Below are 21,497 nucleotides of genomic sequence, written 5' to 3'. Positions count from 1 at the left end.
TCTCCCTCCTCCTTCCCCCTTCCCAAAGAAACAAAGCTAGCCTTTACATTATTGACTACATCTTCAGATTTTCAGGTTGTGTGTTGTAGCATAGGGTCATGCAGACTGCAGGCATATTTGGAAATCTAAGAAATTGTTGTGGGCACTAAAAAATACCCAGATGCTCAGATACACCCCCCCACACACACACACAAAAATTGGGCAAAACTACTATGCACACCCTCACAATGACAGAAATAAGAAGTAGGCAACATCACCAAAATCAGACACCCTTCCCAACCAAAAAGAATTTTTAAAAAGCCCTACTCCAAAAAGCGGAAGGGGTGCCAAGGCCAGTGTCTGAGGGCACCCTGGTGCCCATGGGCACCACATTGGGGACCTCAGTTGTAGCGTGTATTCTATACATATGGTCCACTTACACACATCGCTGGTGACAATTACAGTCTTGTGGCCCCCTAAAGACTAAGAGATGCATTGTAGCAAAACCTAACATGAACTGGAGTTTGTCTTGCCTATTTCATAAAACGCTGAGCTTCAAAAATTGATGAGTTCTAATTCAAATTGGAGTCTTGCGCTTTCAGATTCCTTTGAAGGGAAAATGGCACTTTTATGGGCAGCCGTAGAGTGTCAGGTGAGGTTGAAACTGAGTCCTCCCATTGGTTCCAATGTCAGATTCGTGGCCGTTCATTATTTTGCATAAACTGACCTGTTTTCCTTGTGCAAAAAGATGAAGAGCATTTCTGGCTTGTCCTAGGCTGCATGAAGGGAACGACAGAGGATGAGATGGTTGGACAGTGTTCTCGAAGCGACTAGCATGAGTTTGGCCAAACTGCGGGAGGCAGTGAAAGATAGGCGTGCCTGGCGTGCTCTGGTCCATGGGGTCACGAAGAGCCGGACACGACTGAACGACTGAACAACAACAGGCTGCATGATGTTGAGAAATGAGTATGTGAACAAGCACCCCAAGTTAGGGCTGATGCTGCTGTGTCCTGTCATAGTGTGCCCTCGGTGAATATGGAGGCGCAGTTGGCATCAGGGGATTTGTGCTGCATCCAGCCCTTCCATTTGCCTCTCTCTTCTATTCTCTGTTTGTTGCTTGTGAGTAGCTGCTTTAGTTTAGAGGGCTGTCTGCATGCAAGCAAGCACAGGTCTACACCCCAAGGCCTGTGTGAGCGGATTATCTTCATGCAAGATGGGATGTAGATACTCAATAATACAGTGGAATGGTTTGGGCAGTAGCCAGCTAGTGTTCTGACACTTATCTTTGGTTGAATCATAGGACTTTGCTATAGGCATTGGAACTCATGGTGTATTGCAGGTGTCAGCTAGAAGCATACATATTTATAGTGTTCTGCAGGCTTCCAGTATAAAAAGGTGTTTATATGCCCATTGCATAGTCAGAAAGTTAACCTGCTGCATAGACAGGTTGAGGCTCAGGTTGATGGCAGGGTGGAATTTCTCTAGGGACTCTTACCTCTGGAGTCTCACCCAGCAGGAAGAAGAAGGTATAGCCAGGGCAGGTGAATGGTTGCAGAATGGGGCTGCGGAACAGAAAGGAGAAGCTGGGATAGTTGCTTGCAGACAATTAAGCAGAGTGTCTTGTGGGGGGGTTCTTTGGGGGCTGGCCAGTGGAGTGAGCGGGAGGGCAGTTATCCAAATATGCTTTTTGAGATTAGAGGTGGCTTAAAACGGTGGATTTGAAAAATGTCTCAGTTCGCTTGTTTTCATTCCAATTTGCAAAAACAAATGTAAAACCTTTCCCTCTCTGGTGTATTGCCCTAAATCCATGGAGTTAAGAGAGAAGAGGTTAAAATAAAGCAAAGTCATTGCTAGCTCAGTTGGATGTTGCAGCCGATAACTTTGCACTTCCTTCCTAAACGAATGCCCAAGCCATGTTGCTGCTTGGAAATATGGATTGAGGGTGCTTGTACTTGAACGTGCTTCCTTTTGAAATGAATGAATTAATGCAAGAAGACACACAGTGCCTGACCAGTTCATTGCGTAAGAGTTGCTGAGCTGTAAATGCGATAGCTGCCCAAGGTGTACGTTTTTAGGCGTACGTCTTGGAGATTATAACAGTACGTCCAAAGACTGGAGCAGTGAAAGCAAGACTGGAAGTGGAATAGGTCACAGACTGTGCATTACGAAAAGCATTGTTGATGCTGAAAGCAAGTGATGAGGTTGTCTCACCCCAACCTGCTATTTATATTCAGGACATTCTGTTGGGGGAGGGTTACAATGTCTGACCACACGGTACCCCCCCACCCCCCTGCTCCCCACCAGGTCATTGCCCCTTGCAGTACGTTCAGCTGTGTACCTTGATATCTGTGGCTTTGGCAGTGTTTCCTAACCAGAGGCTCTATGACGAAATGTTTCTTTATGCTTTCCTAGGGCATAACCTATTTTGTCTCAGTGCAGAACACGGAAAAGAAGCTCTGACCAGGGGAAACAAATGCAGCTTGCTGTTTTTGCTTCTGTCTCTATTCATCTGGATGAAAAGGCATTCAGAGGAATATATCAACCCCTTTTTACTAATGTTTAAGAAAAGATAGCAACAATATTTCTTTCAGTTGCAATAAAATATACATGCTCATCATTGTTGAAAAGTCAAGTTATGTAGCGATCAGCAGTTAGTTTTATAGAGCTTTACAATATATAGCAAAGCGATTTGTAGGAGTCTTGCAGTATAATATATGAAACAAAAGTTTCTCGTAAAATCTGCCTTTACCCCAGAAGCCTTGTATTTACTAGTTTATAGTATTGTGATCCAGAACATTAGAGAGAGGATGGCAAAAGAACCCTGTTCAATTTTACAGACCCTTTACCAGTCTATAATTGTTTTCTGATGTGAACAGCAGCAGCAGCATAGAAAACTCAAAAGTGATTGAGAAACAGACTAACTTCCCAGTAGCTTTCCACTAGAAATGATATAGTTGGAACACAGGCTGTCACTATCTTTATCCTCTGAAAATACCTTTAGCATCTTCCACTTCTCTCCCTTTGCCCAGCACAAACAATTGGCCTCTTACCGGTAATTTCTGAACCCCTTTCCTCCCCAAAGGGTCCATGCATTACAAAAGAGCTTCATTATTTCCCATGCAGTCTGTACATACTTTTTCCTTTTTTTTTTGGCACCGTTAACAACATTGGTCTTTTCTCTGCGCGTTCTACTTTTCTAAAGCTTATAGATCATGGAGTGCTGGGAGCGGTTCTTTCCTATCCCCCCCCCCCCAAAAATCATGATTTTGTTAGCATAGTCCAAAAAATATGTCACCCTGGTGCTAAAAAAGTCAACTTCTAATGGGTTTCAGCACATAACCAACTGTGGCAGTTGCGTCTGAGCAACTAGAGATTATATTTACTAGTCCTCTGTTATCATTGGACTGCAGTTCACAGGAATCATAGCCAAATGGATTTGGCAGCTTGCCAATCCATGATAGCTCTTGGTGGTGCAAACCAGTCCATATCCACCTAAATTGCTGCAAAATGTATAGTTTACCGGGTGCATGCCAGATTTAGAGAGCTATTGGTGAAATGAAATGAATGTACAATTTTGAACTGTTGAATATTGCTGTGCCCATCAGACTACGGGTTTTGAGGATACTGTCCTTCTTTTCTAGGTATTAAATAGGTTTTAAATAACAGTATAATTTATTAATGACAAATCCCTCCTGGCTGCATGGAACATTACACCATTCATCTATGAATGTGAATCAGATCTAATAACAGAATCTTTCATCTTTGGTTTCATCTGACCTAGGCCTCATGTGTGCCTGATTCTCCTCTACCAATAGTTCAGGTATTGGATTCCTCTCTGGAAACAGAGGCTCTTTTATATTGTAGTTTTAATGTTTTAAAGATGGGCTTACCCAACAAGTTTGTGTTAAAACATCTGAAGTTAGGGATAGGGTGCTTATCTGTTTTACATTGGGGCAAGCATTGTCCTCTTTTACAAAGATTGCCCTCTTCCCTGGTTTTTACATTGAGGTAAATGCAGCCTATGAGAGTCCTTTTCTAAGGTAAGTCAGAGTTTTTTCCTCTGTGTCCTGAGTAGTGCACATATCCATATTAGCAAATTGGTAACCCACTTCTTTTCTGTTCTGTTAAAGTGAACATTTTATGTTTATGCTAATACAAGATGTCGGCTGCCCTGAACTCTTCATCCATCTACTTCCAATACTGCAGGCAAAATAATGGCACTATCTAAAACTGATTTGAATATAACTAAAGCTTTGAGTTGTCGCTTTAAAAAAAAAGGGGGGGGGGAGATTGTGTTGTGGTTCTGAAATCCACATCTAGGTTAAATAGAAAAAGGAAATTCATTCTTTCAGTTTAAGGTTTTCTGAAGTTTACATTGGACAGTCCTCACGTGATAACTTTGTAGAGGAATAATCAGAGCAAAATTGGGCTTGCCAATCAGAAGGTCGGTGGTTTGAATCTGCGCGACGGTGGTGAGCTCCCGTTGCTCTGTCCCAGCTTCTGCCAACCTTGCAGCTCAAAAGCATACCAGTGCAAGTAGATAAACAGATACCACTGTGGCGGGAAGGTAAATGGCATTTCTGTGTGCTCTGGCACCTGTCCCGGTATTCCATTGCACCAGAAGCGGTTTAGTCATGCTGACCATATGGCCCAGAAAGCTGTCTGTGGACAAATGGCGGCTCCCTCAGCCTGAAAAGTGATATGAACGCCACACCCCATAGTTGCCTTTGCCTGGACTTAACCTTCCAGGGGTCCTTTACCTTTACCTTTTCCTATGTGTATATTTTTTATATTTGGTAAATACAGTGTTCGAAACTCCCGTTGTTCTAGGTGCGTTTTGCGACAGGGAATTTCATAAAGGCGAGCAGTTTCTGAGCTCTGGGCGCAGTACTGCACCTAAGATTTCAGATTAAAATTGCCACTGTTCTTGGAAGTAAATCCTAACCAAGTTCAATGGGACTTCCTCCCAAGTAAAACGTGTGTGGATTGGGGACCTGAAAACTTTCTTTTCTTTTAAACCCAACATGGTTTTTTTTAAGGTTTTAGTTGCCTTGTTTAATATACTTTTACTTGCTTTTAATGTGAAATATACTAGCCAGTTAGTTTACGATGGCTTAAGTATTGCATGTTAAAGTGCTCTCTATCTAAGACTCTCATGGTGATGCCTAAAATCAAAACAAATTTTGGAGTCAGTTCATTGAGGAACCATTAAGTCTTAGGTTTGTGAACTGGACATTCAAGGTGGGTGTCTCTGCCATCAATTTGTAATAGGCCTTTAATATGTGTTAACTGTGGTGCCAAAAAGATATATTTATATGAAGGGAAGGGGGTGTAGGGAGAATCCAGGCCTTGTGTGCAGAAAGGAGGACTTTTTCTGCCTCCCCACTTCCAGCCACTCTCTGAAGACTGCAGAAGGGACCCTCTTAAGAATATTAGGGGGCAGGCAGGTGAAGAAGCATGGCTTTGTTTTCTGAAGTCTTCAGATGAGGACTAGATAATGTAAAAAATGAACATAAGATTTTAGCTGCAGTTGATTCATTTTCAGCTTTGTATTCTTGTTGTTGTTTTTTAAAAGTGCCCCTAGACATTCCGTTGTTGCACGCATAACCTAGGTCAGTGTTTTTCAACCACTGTTCCGCGGCACACTAGTGTGCCGCGAGATGTTGCCTGGTGTGCCGTGGGAAAAATTGAAAAATTCAAGAGAATTACTTTATATATAGTCAATATAGGCACAGAGTTAAATTTTTTAACATTTTCTAATGGTGGTGTGCCTCGTGATTTTTTTCATGAAACAAGTGTGCCTTTGCCCAAAAAAGGTTGAAAAACACTGACCTAGGTTTAAAGTGCCTAGCTTTCCTAGCTTTCATATCTCAGTTTCTAGCACTGGGTAAATAGTGAATCAAATAACATGTTATCTGCAGAGAAAGCTCTAAATTTCATATTACCATCATTGTTGTAAAGGGGCGCTGGACGGCTTTATTGTATGTATGTTTGTAAACTGAAAGTGGGCGCTGCAAATTTTGTTCAGGGTCGGAGTTTGCAAGTCCTGACTACAGTCTGTTTTTAAAATTAGTTGTTTTTTTGGATAACTGTAGGGAAAGGCTCTCTGTTAATCTAAGGTGACAATACCAACATTTTAAAAACAGTAGAGAGCAAACCTTTCTGGAAATATCCTGCTGTACACCTTTGAAAATACCAGCTCTGAGCAAGACATATGTCATTCAGTAGCTACTGTATATACATTTGCCCACTATGTCATTAAAAGCAAGTTAAGCTGCATGATGGCTAGTTATTATATAAGGTTTTGCACAGCAGAATCTGTTTTGCACAGGTCACAGCTGAAGAACACCAGTATAAGCTATTCAGCAGGAAACCTAGCCAAAGTACAAAAACATTTCTAGATGAGATTAGTGACTGCTTGTTTTGATTGGGGTGGAAATAACTTGAACAGGCCTCTCAAATTTTTGCAGGCCTATATTTATAATACTGTGTGTGTGTGTGAAAGATTGCTCCAAAAATTAATGATTTTGCCTTAATTCTGTCCGTTTCTGAACATTTGATTTTGTTTTACATGAAAGACGTTAAAGTGATCCTCAGGTCCCATTCCAACTCTACAATTCTATGATTCTATGAAAGATGGTGTAAATTAAATCCCTCTCTGCTTATGTACTATTGTACAGCTTCAGGAGAATTCTTAGTTTGCACTAGCATGCAACATTCATTAGGGGTTATTTATACCCCTAATGAACTTTGCTTTATGCCGGGGTCTCATTCTGGCATTCTTGCATGACTCGTAAAAGTTTGTGATTTTTGAGAAGGTGGGAGCTAGTTTCTGAACCACTAAATGTGATGAATCTGCACAGAAGCAAAATACAGTGTCTGTGAGGATGAAAGAAAAGAAGGCAACAGAGAAAATGTGGGAGAGGAGGCAGCAGCAGTGGCCGTGCTGCCTCTGTATGGAATACAGATTGACGTAATTGAGAATGCTCTGCACTGTTCTGAAATTTAAAGCTGGCACAAGTGCAAGGAGACACTTTGCAGGGACATTTCTGCTAGGCTAAACAGAACACTGAGAGGAGCCATAATGTATTTGGACTGCAAGGCTATTATTGGGGTAAACCTGAAAAAGAAGAAAACGCAATAGTGCGGGCAGGGATATGTGACCATTGCCGTTCTAAGCAGGAAATTAGAAATTTACAACCACCAGGGAAATGAAGGTTTTAGATTGACTCCCACCCACCACCCATCAATATGACAGACATAGGAGGAATTGCAGGCTTATGAGTAATACTGTATGAGAAAAGCCATAAAGCAAATTATGATTTAGCTCATCCAGGGCATACATTCCCAGTTGATTAGGATTCTTCATTATTGTAAAGGTGATGATGATGTCGTCACTGATTGAGATTATTTTGTTGTATAAGAATGATTTGCTATATAATACCACTCTGGCTTCTCAGCTTCTGCAGACGTGAAGCATCAAGATGCACTTCAGAAGTGTTTGCAGTGCGGGTTTCCTTTTGTATTTCAGTAGAAAATGCTTTGAGGCATGGGGAATGGTAGTGTGTGCATGCCTTTTCCATGCACAGCTGCCCTAGCCTGACATCGCCACATGTATTTATTGCTTGCACGGCTGTGATGCTGTTCCTTTGAATGACAATGCTCAGGCAACTGCAGGGAAAAAAGGACAAAAAAAATTAGTAGCTGCAACGATCTTGAGTCAAGATTCATAACGAAGAATATGATGCAGAACTGAAACAGAAATGGAGACTCCTTTCAAAATGATCATCTAAATCGGCAATTTAAACGCATTGGAACGCTCCTAATTACCATAGATGCTTCAGAGCATCTAAAGGGGTAGGAAAGTGTGCTCAATCATGTAGGCAAACGACAAATAGGGAAGGCAGATGTCATGGTGACCTCCTGTCACCAGAATATGATTATCTGTTGTTTGACCTCCACCATCTATTTGAGGTCATCATTGATGAATTCAGTCTTAAGCTTTAGAAATTTGAAGCTAGCAGGATTCTACAATAATAATAATAATACTATGCCTGCATTTTGAAACAGGCATAAGAAAAAATCATTCTTACAGAATATATGGGGAATGGATAGTTGGGGAAAGCAAACACAAAGTGAACTCAATACAATACAGTTTACTACTATACCAAAATAAAAACCCCACTAATTCTCGTCAGTGACTATATGATCTGTCCCACAGTACAATATTTTATGAAGTAGGGAATGTGCAAAAAGGCAGCTACAGGTATTAGATAGGAGCATTTGACCCATTTATCTACGAAGTGTCGAGATAAAACTCTTGATGCCACCTGGAAAAGTACATTAAATTGCAAGAAAAATAGGTATTTTACACGGCTTCCACGGTGATATTTGTAACTTTGCATAGCTTGCCTTTCCCAATAGAATTTGATAGGCTGCTGGAATTTCACACTGTGCTTGACTTTTATAAGCCATTTTTTTGCCAGGCTGGCCTAATTAAATCTAAATATTAGCAGAGATTTTTATTTCTGTTCTTTACTAATATGTTCCACAGTTAACTAGGTGACTATGACATCTCTTGACTGCGGCATAGAAATAGCTTATGTGAGCAGTTATACAGAAAATAGGACTGTGTGACATCAAAATCTTGAATGTTCTGCACGCTATGCCTCCTTCACTTCTTCTGTAGCCTAAGTAGCACAAAGCCTTTCCTATCTATGTGCCCCCTAAATTATTTTTGAACAGCGCCCCCCCTTGCTCATTGCCCCCTTCTTTCACTCACCTACTTCCTTTACCCACTTCTGAAGGCCTCTGTCATTTCCTTATTATCATTAAATCTATTTTACAATAATAATAACACAAGATGCGCCCTGCTGGGTCAGACAAAATTCCCAGCTAGCCCAGCATCTGGTTCTCAGAGTGGCCAACCAAATACCTATGGGAATATCATATATTATGCTAACTGTTGTTATTACTGTAATGGAAAATGTGTGTTGATTTTAGCTAAAATAGACTGGATGGAGTATTGATTGTTAAATTTAACGAGATGATAAATTAAATCTAACAAAATCTGGAGGACACTCTCTTGTTTACCCCTGCTTTCGGTGCCGCAGTCTTTAATTTTCTCATGTTGCGTTGGAAAACGGAGTGTACCGGTAATCCAAAAATTGTCCCCTGGAGCTAGTTTTACATGCTGAGGTGGTTGATCTTGTATTAGGGGTTGTTTTGTAAATAGAAATTGCTTGTTTCCCATATGCATGTTATTAAATATCATGTGTTTTGCTGCATTTTTGAGCTGCATTGTTTTTAATCACACTTTTGAATTTGCAGAACTTATAACCTAATTGCTTCTGACTGTGACAAAAACAAAATTGATATTTTACTGCTCGAGAAAAGGTCAGCACACACATTACTGAGTTCTGCATTATACTATAGAAACGGCGGTTGGTTGGTTGGTTGATTGATTGTATGTGTTGGCCTGCAGCAAAGAAAATAGTGCGTTTTCAAGATTAGTACAATTTAACAATTTAATAAATTATGCCCCTTTCCTAGGCTTTAAATTATATTCCCAAAGTTCATACAATTCATGAGCACACATATTTCTTCCCTGAACCAGTGTTAGCCGTTGGTTAGTGTTGGGTTTGGGTGTGGAAGGCCCAATTCGCATCCATGTCAAGAAATAGAGGAACTTTATAAAATGGAAGATAGAACAAGCTGTCAATGTCTGTGTTGGAGCCAGACATAGTTGTGCTTAAAGTAGACACACTGAAACCAATGCTTAACTAGTCATGGCTAGCTTACTTCACATTGGTTTCATTGGATCTATGCTAAGCATGACTAAGTGTGGATCAAGACTATTGATTCTATTACCAGTGTTTCCTTATACCAGGGATGAGGAACCTGTGGCCCTCAGTGGTGCTGGAGTCCAAAACTGTATGGAGGACCACAGGTTCCCCATCCCTGTCTTATACGCTTACTTTGGACAGCTGCTTACTGTCAAAGGAAGCATATGACCATAGCTAAGGTTCATTGCTACCCTCCATCCTAAATGCATGTAAATTGAGTAATCTGGGTGCCAGGGTACTGCTAACAATTGTTGTTGTTGTTCAGTCGTTCAGTCATGTCCGACTCTTCGTGACCCCATGGAGCAGAGCACACCAGGCATGCCTATCTTTCACTGCCTCCCGCAGTTTGGCCAAACTCAGGCTAGTCGCTTCGAGAACACTGTCCAACCATCTCATCCTCTGTCGTCCCCTTCTCCTTGTGCCCTCCATCTTTCCCAACACCAGGGTCTTTTCTAGGGAGTCTTCTCTTCTCATGAGGTGGCCAAAGTACTGGAGCCTCAACTTCAGGATCTGCCCTTCCAGTGGGCACTCGGGGCTGATTTCTTTAAGGATGGATAAGTTTGATCTTTTTGCAGTCCATGGGACTTTCAAGAGTCTCCTCCAGTACCATAATTCAAAAGCATCAATTCTTCGGCGATCAGTCTTTTTTATAGTCCAGCTCTCACTTCCATACATTACTACTGGGAAAACCATAGCTTTAACTATACGGATCTTTGTCGGCAAGGTGATGTCTCTGCTTTTTAAGATGCTGTCTAGGTTTGTCATTTCCTCCGAAGAAGCAGGCGCCTTTTAATTTCATGACTGCTGTCACCATCTGCAATGATCATGGAGCCCAAGAAAGTAAAATATTTCACTGCCTTCATTTCCTCCCCTTCTATTTGCCAGTTACAGGTGGGTAGCCGTGTTGGTCTGCCATAGTCGAAACAAAATTAAAAATTCTTTCCAGTAGCACCTTAGAGACCAACTGAGTGTGTTCTTGGTATGAGCTTTCGTGTGCATGGACACTTCTTCAGATACCAGGAAGTGATGGGACCAGTGGCCATGATCTTAGTTTTTTGATGTTGAGCTTCAGACCAAACTGCACGGGCTGCCTTGTTTTAGTTATTTCCACACATAGTGTTGTTCACTAAACAAATCTAGCAACCCATTTCTCTTGCTTTTCTGTGAAACAATTGGTTATTACCTTGCTTGGATCTAGCAGTGACATACTTTATAAAAAGTGCAGGGCACAGACCCAAGTGTCAGATCTCTTTCTCTCTATATATATATATCCGACACACACATCCACATGACCAGTGCTAAATATAAATACTGTATTAAATTTTCCACATGAATTAACTGAAGGGAGCTCAGATGTTTCAAAAACCCATTAGATTTCCATTTACCCAAGGTCTAGTTGGCAAGGTTTTTTTTTTAATGTCCTCTGTTCGCCATAAATACCTGAAAGCCTTTCCCTTCTATCCCTTGAATAAGCTCTTGAGTGCAGCTCAGTGAACTAAATTTATTATTTCACTCTTTCGTTGTGATATGCCAAACCTTTAAAGGTGCAGCTATTTTGAAGATTGTAACTGATTTTTAAATTTGTGCTAAAACAAGAGGACTTGTGCATCTTGAAATAACAAATTTTATTTTAGAGCAGGGTTTCCCAAACCTGGGTCTCCAGCTGTTGTTGACTACAACTCCCATCATCCCTAGCTAGCAGGACCATTGGTCAGGAATGATGCTAATTGTATTCCAAAAACAGCTGGAGAAACCCCGTTTAGGACCTTTGTGGCAGGTTTCTTAGGTGGTATAGTTATACATTATGAATACAATCCCACACATTTTTATGAATTTATGTAAACACAATGCAGTATTTTCCCATATACTTGTAGGCGGGCATTGCAACCACAGAACAGCTGGCAGTCAATAGGGCAGGGAGTTTGCTTGGATCATGGAAAACAACACTCTGTTTCATAGAATCCTAGAAGTGTAGACTTGGAAGGAGCCACAAGGGTCATCTAGTCCAACCCCTTGCAATACAGGAATCTTCTGCCCAACGTGGGGCTCAAATTCACAACCCTGGGATTAAGAGCCTCATCTCATGATGTACCATAATTCCCATGGAACATTCTGCACTGAATTAAAAGGAGATGCCTCCTAAGCTGATGAGGGCAGCCTAGCTCCCACTTGAAGAAGTGGTGAAACTTTCTTTTATTTTTAAGAGAGAGGAAAGGAGAGGCTCTCCGCCATCTTGTCATTAATGGCTAGCTACCCCAACACCCAGGAGTTCTGAGAATTTGCCCACCTTTGGGAGTTGTTTTTGCACAACAACAACATAACCCACTACTTTTGGAGCTGAGGAACAAAGTTGCTGGTTTTGGGGGATCTGGAGAGATTTATTTTTCAGCCAACTCTGATTGTCTGTTGGGCTATCAATGCTAGTTCCCCTAAGCATCTCATAGGAAGGGTTTAAAACTATCCTCTCCTAACTGCCACTACAGTGGTAAATCTGGTTACGAATGCTTCTGGTTATGAATGCTTCGGGTTATGAACTCCACTAACCTGGAAGTAGCTGCTCCTGGTTGCGAACTTTGCCCCAGGATGCGAACGGAAATCGTGCGCCAGAGGCACGCATGCAGTGGGAGGCTCCATTAGTGAAAGCACGCCTCAGGATAAGAGCGGTTTCAGCTTAAGGACGGACCTCCAGAACGAATGAAGTTCGTAACCAGAGGTACCACTGTAGTTCTTAGCAGATTCATGTATACCGTATTCCTTCAATAAAGAAATGAACTGTTTGATTCCACTTGCTGGTATCTTCTTGCTCCCCCTCCCCCTACTCTTCAGCAAATTATGGGTTTTTTCTCTCTTAAGTGTTAATTTGCACTACAATGCAGATTTAATTAAAATCCGCAAGATTTCTTTGATAGTGTGACAGCACCAGTGTTGGGGGAATGTGGGTTGAGAATGACTCTCAGTACTGTTTTCCTTTCCTTTTTCTTTTGGTGTTTGGCACACAAGTGGCTGCTACTTACAGAGTTTAGTCAGGTTGAAAAAGTGGCTTACCTTTTCAACAGTGGGGAGGAGGAGGAGGAGGAGGAGGAGGAGGAAGAAGAAGAAGAAGAAGAAGAAGAAAAAGAAAAAGAAGAAGAAGAAGAAGAAGAATTTATTACTTATACCCCACCCATCTGGCCAGGCCCCTCCAGCCTCTCTGGGTGGCTCCCAACAGAATATTAAAAACACAATAAAAGATCAAACATGAAAAACTTCCCTAAATAGGGCTGCCTTCAGATGTCTTCTAAAAGTCATTTAGTTGTTTATTTCCTTGACATCTGAAGGGAGGGCATTCCACAGGGCGGGTGCCACTGCCGAGAAGGCCCTCTGCCTGGTTCCTTTCATGTCGTCTTGGGATCAAAGCCAGAGTGTTTAGGACTAACCTCCTTTTGTAAATTGTCACAGCAATTACCATACTTCCTTATTCCCGGACGAAACACAGTTTTGTTGCTCAATGTAAGTTCCAAAGTGCGTTATGAATGTAAGGCAGATAGCCACATTGGATGGTAACAACCATATCCGTGGCATTTGTGTGTGGAAAAGATGAACATACATACTGGGCTTCCTACGTGTTATTTAAACATTTATGATGTTTGCTATATGTCTGCATATATTTCTAAACAAAGCTGTGGCGGTGTGCGTAATGGGTAGGGAAAGCTGATTGTGAACAATTTCTGCTGCACAGTAAATTTGCACTTGAGAAAGCAGGCAAGAGAGAACTGATACCATGTAAGAAGGAATTGTGTTCTGCCATTCGTGAAAGTACTAGCTGGAAATCTTGCATAGCAGAACGGAAATTGCCTCTGCCATAGAATTACATTTGCTTTCACCAAAACTTATCCTTTAGAAAATATTTTATGGGCACCTCGTGGGGAAAAAACAACCCAGCAAGCTTCTGATATTTAGCAATGGATTTGCATCTTTATTTTTCATATAAACCATTTGCTTCACATTTTGCTGGGTTCTAGTGCTTTTTAGTAGTTTGGTAGATAAGACCTAAGAGATTCCAAGGTAAATTCAGATATAACCTAAAGTGGGTGGAATTCCCCCCCCCCAGCAGTATTTTGTTTTGTTTGCATTTACTGAGCAAGATTGTGTGTGTGTGTGTGTGTGTGTGTGTGTGTATCGCTCAGTAAATGAAAACAAAATCCTGCTTGGGGGGGCATTCCGCCCACTTTATGTTATATTTGAATTTAGCTAGGAATCAAATATCTTGGGCTTGCCGATTGGAAGGTTGGCATTTCAAATCCCCACGACGGGGTGAGCTCCGCTGCTTTGTCCCAGTTCCTGCCAACCTAGCAGTTCGAAAGCACAGCAGTGCAAGTAGATAAATAGGTAGCTGTGGCGGGGAGGTAAACAACATTTCCTTGCGCTCTGGCTTCCGCCACGGTGTTCCGTTGCGCCAGAAGCAGTTTAGTCATGCTGGCCACATGACCCGGAAAGCTGTCTGTGGACAAACCCTGACTCCCTCAGCTTGAAAGCTAGATGAGTGCCGCACCCCATAGTCGCCTTTGACTGGACTGAACCGTCCAGGGGTCCTTTACCTCTCTATATATGATAAATAAATATCTAATTGTAAGCATATGCTCTTCATCTTCATTTCCTTCTTGTTAAAGGTCTGGCTTGGATGCCTTTTGGATTCCTCTTACCCTTGCATGTAATGGACACTCTGTGAAATAGAAAAAAATGCTGAAAATATTTTGGCTCCCTCCCTGTATGAAAGACTGAAAGGAGATCAATGTGGTCTTAGTTGTCAAAGAAGACCACCAGAATCTAGCTGCAGCAATGAGTTCAGAGGAGAAAGGTATATCTCCTGCTCACAAAACCTCTACACCATCTCATAAAAGTGCCTCTTCTTCTTCATCCTCCCAGCGGGACAGCAGGCAGGTAAGTGAAAGAATGCTATACTATTTATTTGCATTCAAGATGCCATTTCACTTTAATTTCTTCATCGCGACAGCAACGCTTGGAGGTCAACCTACAAAAGCTTTCTTTGTAACATCAATAAAAATCCCCTACGGACCCTGTAATCTTCTGCTTTCTGCTGCTGCTTAAGAAAATAGAAATATGCCTGGGATTTGGTGAAGAAGGTGAATGCCAGGTGTGCTTCTGTACATAGGAAAGTCTGTTTACAACCTACTATTAGAGCAGAACTGGATGTAATGGCTGGGGCTCAACCAGGGGCGTTCCTAGCCCCTTGGCTGCCCGGGGCGGGAAGCCAAGAGGCACCCCTGGGGGCGGGGCGTCGCCCTGCACGCGTGCGTCATGACGGGTGGGGGCTTTTGGAGCGTTTTTGGGCTGCAAAGAGTCCTGAAGCCGCTGCTGTAGCACAAAGGGGGTGCTACAGCAGCGGCTTCAGGACTCTTTGCAGCCCAAAAACGCTCCCCAAGCTCCCGCCCGGCATCCCCGGGGGCGGGGCATCGCGGCGTGTGCGTCATGACGCACGCACACACGGCGACGCCCTGCCCCCGGGGGGTGCCGGGCGCAGGCTTTTGGAGCCTCTGCAGCCCGCGAAAAGCCGCTGGAGGGCGGGGGCTATTTTGGGTGCTGCCGGGGCAGAGCCGCAGGAGCGGCCAGCGAGGGGGGTGACCCCCCGACTCGCTGGCGGCCCCTGCGGCTCCACCCCGGCAGTGCCGAAAATAGCCTAAAAAGAATTTTAAAAAAAATTGTAGAAAAAAAGCCCAGTGGGCGGGGCAGCCCCCCATGGGTCACCCCCAGCAGGGGCGCTACCCGGGGGCCCCCCGCCCCCTCCGCCCCCCCCCTGCGACGCCCCTGGGCTCAACTAATGAGTCCTGGCAGCGGAAGCCCCTGTGCATCCCTTGTGCCCCCAAAATTTGCTCTGCGGGGGGTTGGGAGAATTGCACACTGGTTCCGGGGCAGGGAAGGGGGTGGTGGGATTCTTGCACTTATGGAATGATCTGAAGACTGCCACATTGAATTCCTCCCTATGTTGGCAACACATGACCACACCCAAGTGTTTGCCAACAAGTGGAGGATGAGGAGACTTCGGAGAGCAGCAAAAACAAAAGAGATGCGCTCGACTTTTCTGCTGATTTCCCCTTGCAAATTCACCTTGCCCATGACTTCCCCCACCAGCTACATTCACCTGGGGTTTTATCTCTTTAACGAGGGTGGAATTCGCAGCCCCAATGGGGAACAGGGATAAATAAGTCATTGGGAGGGCAGAAGACTTGGGTAGGTGCGCTTTAATGCCCATGGGTGACAGTTGGCTTTGTTATATACTTTCCCCTCCTATATTTCCCCTTCTGTTTGTAAATTACAAGGAAGAAAATTCTCCTTTCTTGTAATTTTAAGTCTCATATTTTCTGAATGTAATTTCCTCCTACAGAAACGGGGGTGGGGGGGAGAGAGATTAGCGACAGAATACATGCCTCTTCATTGCGCCTGTTTCAACGGTACTGCTTGACTAGCCGCAAGACAGTTGCGGATTGGGCAATCACAATGAAACAGGAAGCTGGGTGGGAGCAAAGGAAGAGTTGCTTATCTCCAGCCCTGTGTTGTCTCATGCAGGAGGGGAGATAAGCTCCCAATTCTTCCCTAGAAGAAAGGGCAGCTGAATGTAAAGGTATTAGATGAAACAGTGCAGCTAAACCCAACTCTCTATGACATTTCTGGGTTTTTAGAGTTTGTTTGAGCGTACTCCTACCTCACCTTCCTATCCAAAGATAGATTAAAATTGGTAATATTAGAGCAAGACACATGTGGTACTGCTGACATTCATTTGCACGTAAGGTGGTATTAAAGTGTAAAATACAGAAGGGTAGAAATTTCTGAATCATAATGGTCAGAGGAAGAAAATTTGGTAAGTTGTTTCAAGGAATGGGGTGTTCTTCTATAAACTATGCCAGCCTTTCGTCTCTGGTTTGTATGCAGAAAATACACCTTCTGTGGCTTAGAATTGACTCCCCTTCTTTTTGTTTTAGAGTGGCCATGTGTTAGAGCGGAATTTTTCTTCTGGAAGCACAGATCCGGTACTTGGCAAACAGTTGCTAGAAAATGAACCAGTAGCTGTATCTAAAGTAAGTTAAGTTCACAGTGTCTGTACTACAATTTGGTGTGCAAAACTTTTTCAATACATTGGCTTGATTCAGTTTAGTTTGTTTAGATAACTAATCATTGTAATTTTGTAAATACTGATCACATATGCGGATGGAAGATTGTTAGCTTTCAATCAATTCTCGATTGCTTCATCGATCACTTTCAGTTTTTTAATCCTTGATTTTATTTTGAAGTATGTAACAATAAAAGGTTTGTCATATGTAACAATTAAAAGAATGAAGGATAGTTTAGGCACAGTACTGATGTTATGATATGGCTGTCGCCAAAACTCCAAACAACACTATTCCAATGGACTGGCTCTCTGGTCTTCAAAACTCATGGTTTGCATCCCACTAGTGGGTTGGAACCTGATCCAAGGTGGGTCGCAACAGGAGCACTACCACCATGCAAATATGTGGTAAACGATTAAGAAATGGGTCCCCAAATGCATGTTTAGGTTAAAAGTGGGTCCTACATCTGAGAAGGTTGAGGATACCTCCACAATGAGTTTATATTCATTTATGAAATTTATATACCACCCTTCATCTGAAGACCACAAGACAGTTCCAGTGCTTGCAGTAATACCCTGTGTGACTGCTGCTCAGCCACAAACTTGTGCCAGCAGCTTCTGTGTGTTTTCCTACCATACATTTAAAGCACATGGCCTCATTTACAGAATCCTGGGAACTGTAGTTTGTTAAGGGTGCTGGGAATTATAGTGCTCTCTTTGTGTGTGGGGTAAACTGCAGTTTCCAGGGTTGGGGGGGGGAGCAATGCCTGTTAAAGTGTTATAAATGTGCTTTAAATGAATGGTGTGAATGTGACCAACAAACCTCATGAAAAAACTGCTTTTTAGCAGATTAGATTATGATGTTCTTTTTGAAGAAGAAAACCAAGCTTTTACCCTTTGTTTCTCATGAGAAAAGAGTGCATCTCAGGGCTAATTTTGTCAGTGAAGCCTTTTGAGAACAGACTAGTGACTTTGCAGGCACATGCAGAGTTCTTTTAACACGAACCCCTTGTTCTCCCTTCTTGTGAGCTTCTAGAAAGGGCATGTAATTTATAAAGCAGCGTGAGACCGGAACAGTTTATGAAACGGCACCAAAGTTGAGCCAGCCAGTCTGCTCTGACTCCATCTGATCCATGCACTCTGATTTGAAAGAGTTCCCTTTGCAGAGTTGGGGAAAATAACATCGCTGATGGGTCTTGACACAGTGCTGGGTAGCTGGCCTCAGAAGTCAAGTCTCACTGAGTTCAGTGGGACTTATTTTTATAGAAATGAACATTGGGTTGCAGCCATAATGGTTTGAAGATATGGCTCGTACCAGAGGTGGATTTAGGAGAATGTGACCAATATGGTCACACTGGGCTCACAGCCTTGGGGGTGCTGCAACTATGATTTAGAATGGAGTGGGGGGCATGTTAGTGTGTGAGCTCCAACTCTTGGGGTTCCTTCGTCGCAGCAGATTTACTCAGAAAGTCTTCCCGCGTCTTCACAGTCCAGCCCTCTCTTGGTGAATTCCTGTGACAGGAATAAACACCTCACCCATGGAGTTCTTCTCTAAAGTCTTTATTATTTGCATTACAAGTTGCACAACGCTACTGGTCTGCATAAGAAAATAAGAAACAGAACTATATACAGATCTCTGCTCCCTTCAGCCATCGGGCCAGAGAGACAGGTTCACAGACTTCCACATATTCTGGCAGCCTGAATGACCAACCCTTGACTGCCTCACACTCAACTGCATCTCTCCAGACATCTGTTGCTGGGGAGAATTCTTGTTGCTAAGTTGATATTTTAGGCGCGCCTCAAGGATGTGCTTCAAGGCCCTGTTTAAAGACTTGTTTGAAGTTTATTTTGGCATATACCAACAGGGCACTGGATTTTGGCACCACACAGGGCACCAATGAAATTTGAGACCCCCAAATTTGCCGCTGCTCGTACAACACAGTGCAAGTGTTTCAAGATAATATTGAACTCACAGAATTTGTTGGTGTTTTTCCTCCACTCTTCTTCCTTCAGGAGCCAGACAGCTGGGAAATTATAGAAGGCCTCAAAATTGGGCAGACCAATGTCCAGAAGCCAGACAAACATGAAGGGTTCATGCTGAAGAAGAGGAAATGGCCTTTGAAAGGTTGGCACAAGGTAAGGCATCCATAAACATCTTAGATTACTATAGATTGAAAAGGAAAGGGTCGTTATTACATGTGGCAGATTGATATGCTCCACAATCAGCCAGTCCCTGTTTTCACACTAAAGGATTGTATTTGCATATTTATCTTATTAGCTATATCGGCTTTTGTATTGTTATTGTTATTACACAGTTGCAGTTCTCGTAGCTGAGACACCTGCTGGTATTGCTAGGAAGCTATTAAGAGTTTATCTGACTTTTCTCATATGTGCATTGTTTAGTCAGGATACTTAACTCCAGAAAACAGGGCAATGGTAATCCCTTGATGAATTCAATGGATGGCTTAAGGACCAAACTAGACATTCAGTGTGACATTCTTCCAACACTGTTTTTTACAGCCTCATGAGTCTGTGGTGAGGGGATAAACAATGAGAGGATATGCTTGACCCTTTCCACTCTCGCTATTGTTTCATTCAAATCGTGCCCCGCTGTTTTATGCAGGGGGAAAGCAACTGGGTAAGGGGAAATTTTGAGGAGAACAGCCGGAGAGCACAAGGTTAAGCATACACAAACTCTCTCTTTTTTGAGGGCACTGCTCCTAATTACAATCTCTCATGGTGGCATTAAGAAAGAGAGAGAGAGAGGAGGGAAAGTAACAGTGGGAGCCGTATGCAGGTCTTTTGCTTGCCGTTAGGTCATCTCCATTATAGTTTGGACTTCAAGGCCAGTGTTCTAGGTGGTGGGTTGCCTGCTTTTCATGCTTGTAAGACATGGGTGGGCTACCTTCTTCAGCCCAAGAGCTGCATTTCTTCATGACTTCCAGTGGTGGATGGAGTCAGAGGTGTGGGTAGAGCAGGCTTCCTCAACCTTGGCCCTCCAGATGTTTGAGACTACAATTCCCATCATCCCTGACCACTGGTCCTGCTAGCTAGGGTGTCATAGGAGTTGTAGGCCAAAAACATCTGGAGGGCCAAGGTTGAGGAAGCCTGGGGTAGAGCATATTTCAAGGACACGTTCCAACCAGACGAAAGCACTTGAGTTGAGAGTAGAGCAGGGCTGAGGAGGAGATGACATGTAGGCTGCAAACAGTCCTGAGAGCCAGATAAAAAGGCACAGTCCTGTGTTCAACTCTTGAGCCCCAGGTTCCTCAACCCTGCTGTAAGGCATACAAAGTTTAGTGGCTAAGAGGGTCCTCATATCCAGGCTATGGAATGAAAGCAAGATGTCTTGTCAGCATGGTTTCTGCTGTGTGCTCGTTATTTGGTAACCACGAGGAACAGACATTTGCCTTCATTAGATATATTTTACATATTCCAGATTTTATTTGACCTCTTACAAATTGTTTTTTTCCCCTGTAGCGCTTTTTTGTCCTGGATAACGGAATGTTGAAATATTCCAAGTCGCCAATTGATGTAAGTAATACTAGAGCATTTTTTTAAAAGGTAATATTATAATATTATGAAAATCTAGTATTATAATTAATATTTCCTTTGATGATGATTGATTCAGAAAGAAAGGAGAAAAGAAGAATGTTTTGTTTGGAGAAGGACTATTTAGTTATATCATTTAATTTAATTTTCTGCAGCTTTTAGCGTGTAGTCTATGGCAAGCAGAGATTCTAATACAGTATATGTTAATGTAGCATATGAAATGCAGCCTCTTTTAGAATTAGCCATGGAGAATGTGTTTATTAGGAAATCAAAGGGCAATGCATTCCTATCTCCATGGTGCCCTTTCCAGAAAAATGATGTTTTCATTTTCTCCCCACCCTTCCCCAACTTTCTTTGCCTCTGCACATCTAAAAATATTTTTTGATGTTTCTGACCTAGTAAATAACATATTTCATTGGGCACCATGAATTTTATTGTATGGTTTTTATCTTTTTTTAACGTTGTAAGCCACACACACACACACACACACACACACACACATATATATATATGAATGAATGATTTAGTGGTATATAAATAAATAAATAAATGACCTTGTTTTTCCCAGCTCACTGGCAATGTTTTCTCTTCATTTTTATTTTTCAGACTCAGAAAGGAAAGGTTCACGGGAGCATAGATGTTGGCTTATCAGTTATGTCGATTAAAAAGAAAGCTCGGAGGATAGACCTTGACACTGAAGAGCATATTTACCATTTGAAAGTAAGGAATGCCTCCCATTAGTTTTCTTTCCAATTTGAAACAGTCAATATACTATTACTGAGCTCCCCGTTCTCACTAGGTAAAATCCCAGGACTCGTTTGATGCTTGGGTATCAAGGCTGCGCCACCACAGGTTATACCGTCAGAACGAGATTGTACGATCACCACGAGATGCCGGATTCCACATATTCCCTTCAGCGTCAACTACTGAATCTTCACCAGCTGCTAATGTTGCTGCCCTGGAGGCCAAGGTACAAAACGTCCCTGATCTGAAGATCTCCATCTTGATGTTCATAATAC

General features: G+C 42.6%; 1 protein-coding gene across 7 annotated transcripts in view; it reads left to right on the top strand.

Annotated features, from left to right (window-relative positions):
• Positions 1-21,497, top strand: part of OSBPL6 (oxysterol binding protein like 6) — a 93,192-nt gene that overhangs the window by 29,934 nt on the left and 41,761 nt on the right. For all 7 annotated transcript variants that reach the window (XM_033167392.1, XM_033167384.1, XM_033167417.1 and 4 more), the window contains exons 2-7: positions 14,474-14,744; positions 16,802-16,897; positions 18,940-19,062; positions 20,407-20,460; positions 21,085-21,198; positions 21,278-21,448. In XM_033167392.1, coding sequence (XP_033023283.1) covers positions 14,643-14,744; positions 16,802-16,897; positions 18,940-19,062; positions 20,407-20,460; positions 21,085-21,198; positions 21,278-21,448 — 660 coding nt within the window. In that variant the 5' untranslated portion in view covers positions 14,474-14,642. The remainder of the gene's footprint in view (positions 1-14,473; positions 14,745-16,801; positions 16,898-18,939; positions 19,063-20,406; positions 20,461-21,084; positions 21,199-21,277; positions 21,449-21,497) is intronic.

This window comes from Lacerta agilis, chromosome 1 (assembly GCF_009819535.1).
Source record: "Lacerta agilis isolate rLacAgi1 chromosome 1, rLacAgi1.pri, whole genome shotgun sequence".
NCBI lineage: Eukaryota > Metazoa > Chordata > Lepidosauria > Squamata > Lacertidae > Lacerta > Lacerta agilis.
The sequence above is the reverse complement of the archived record's forward strand: the minus strand, read 5'-3'. Positions and strand labels throughout refer to the sequence as shown.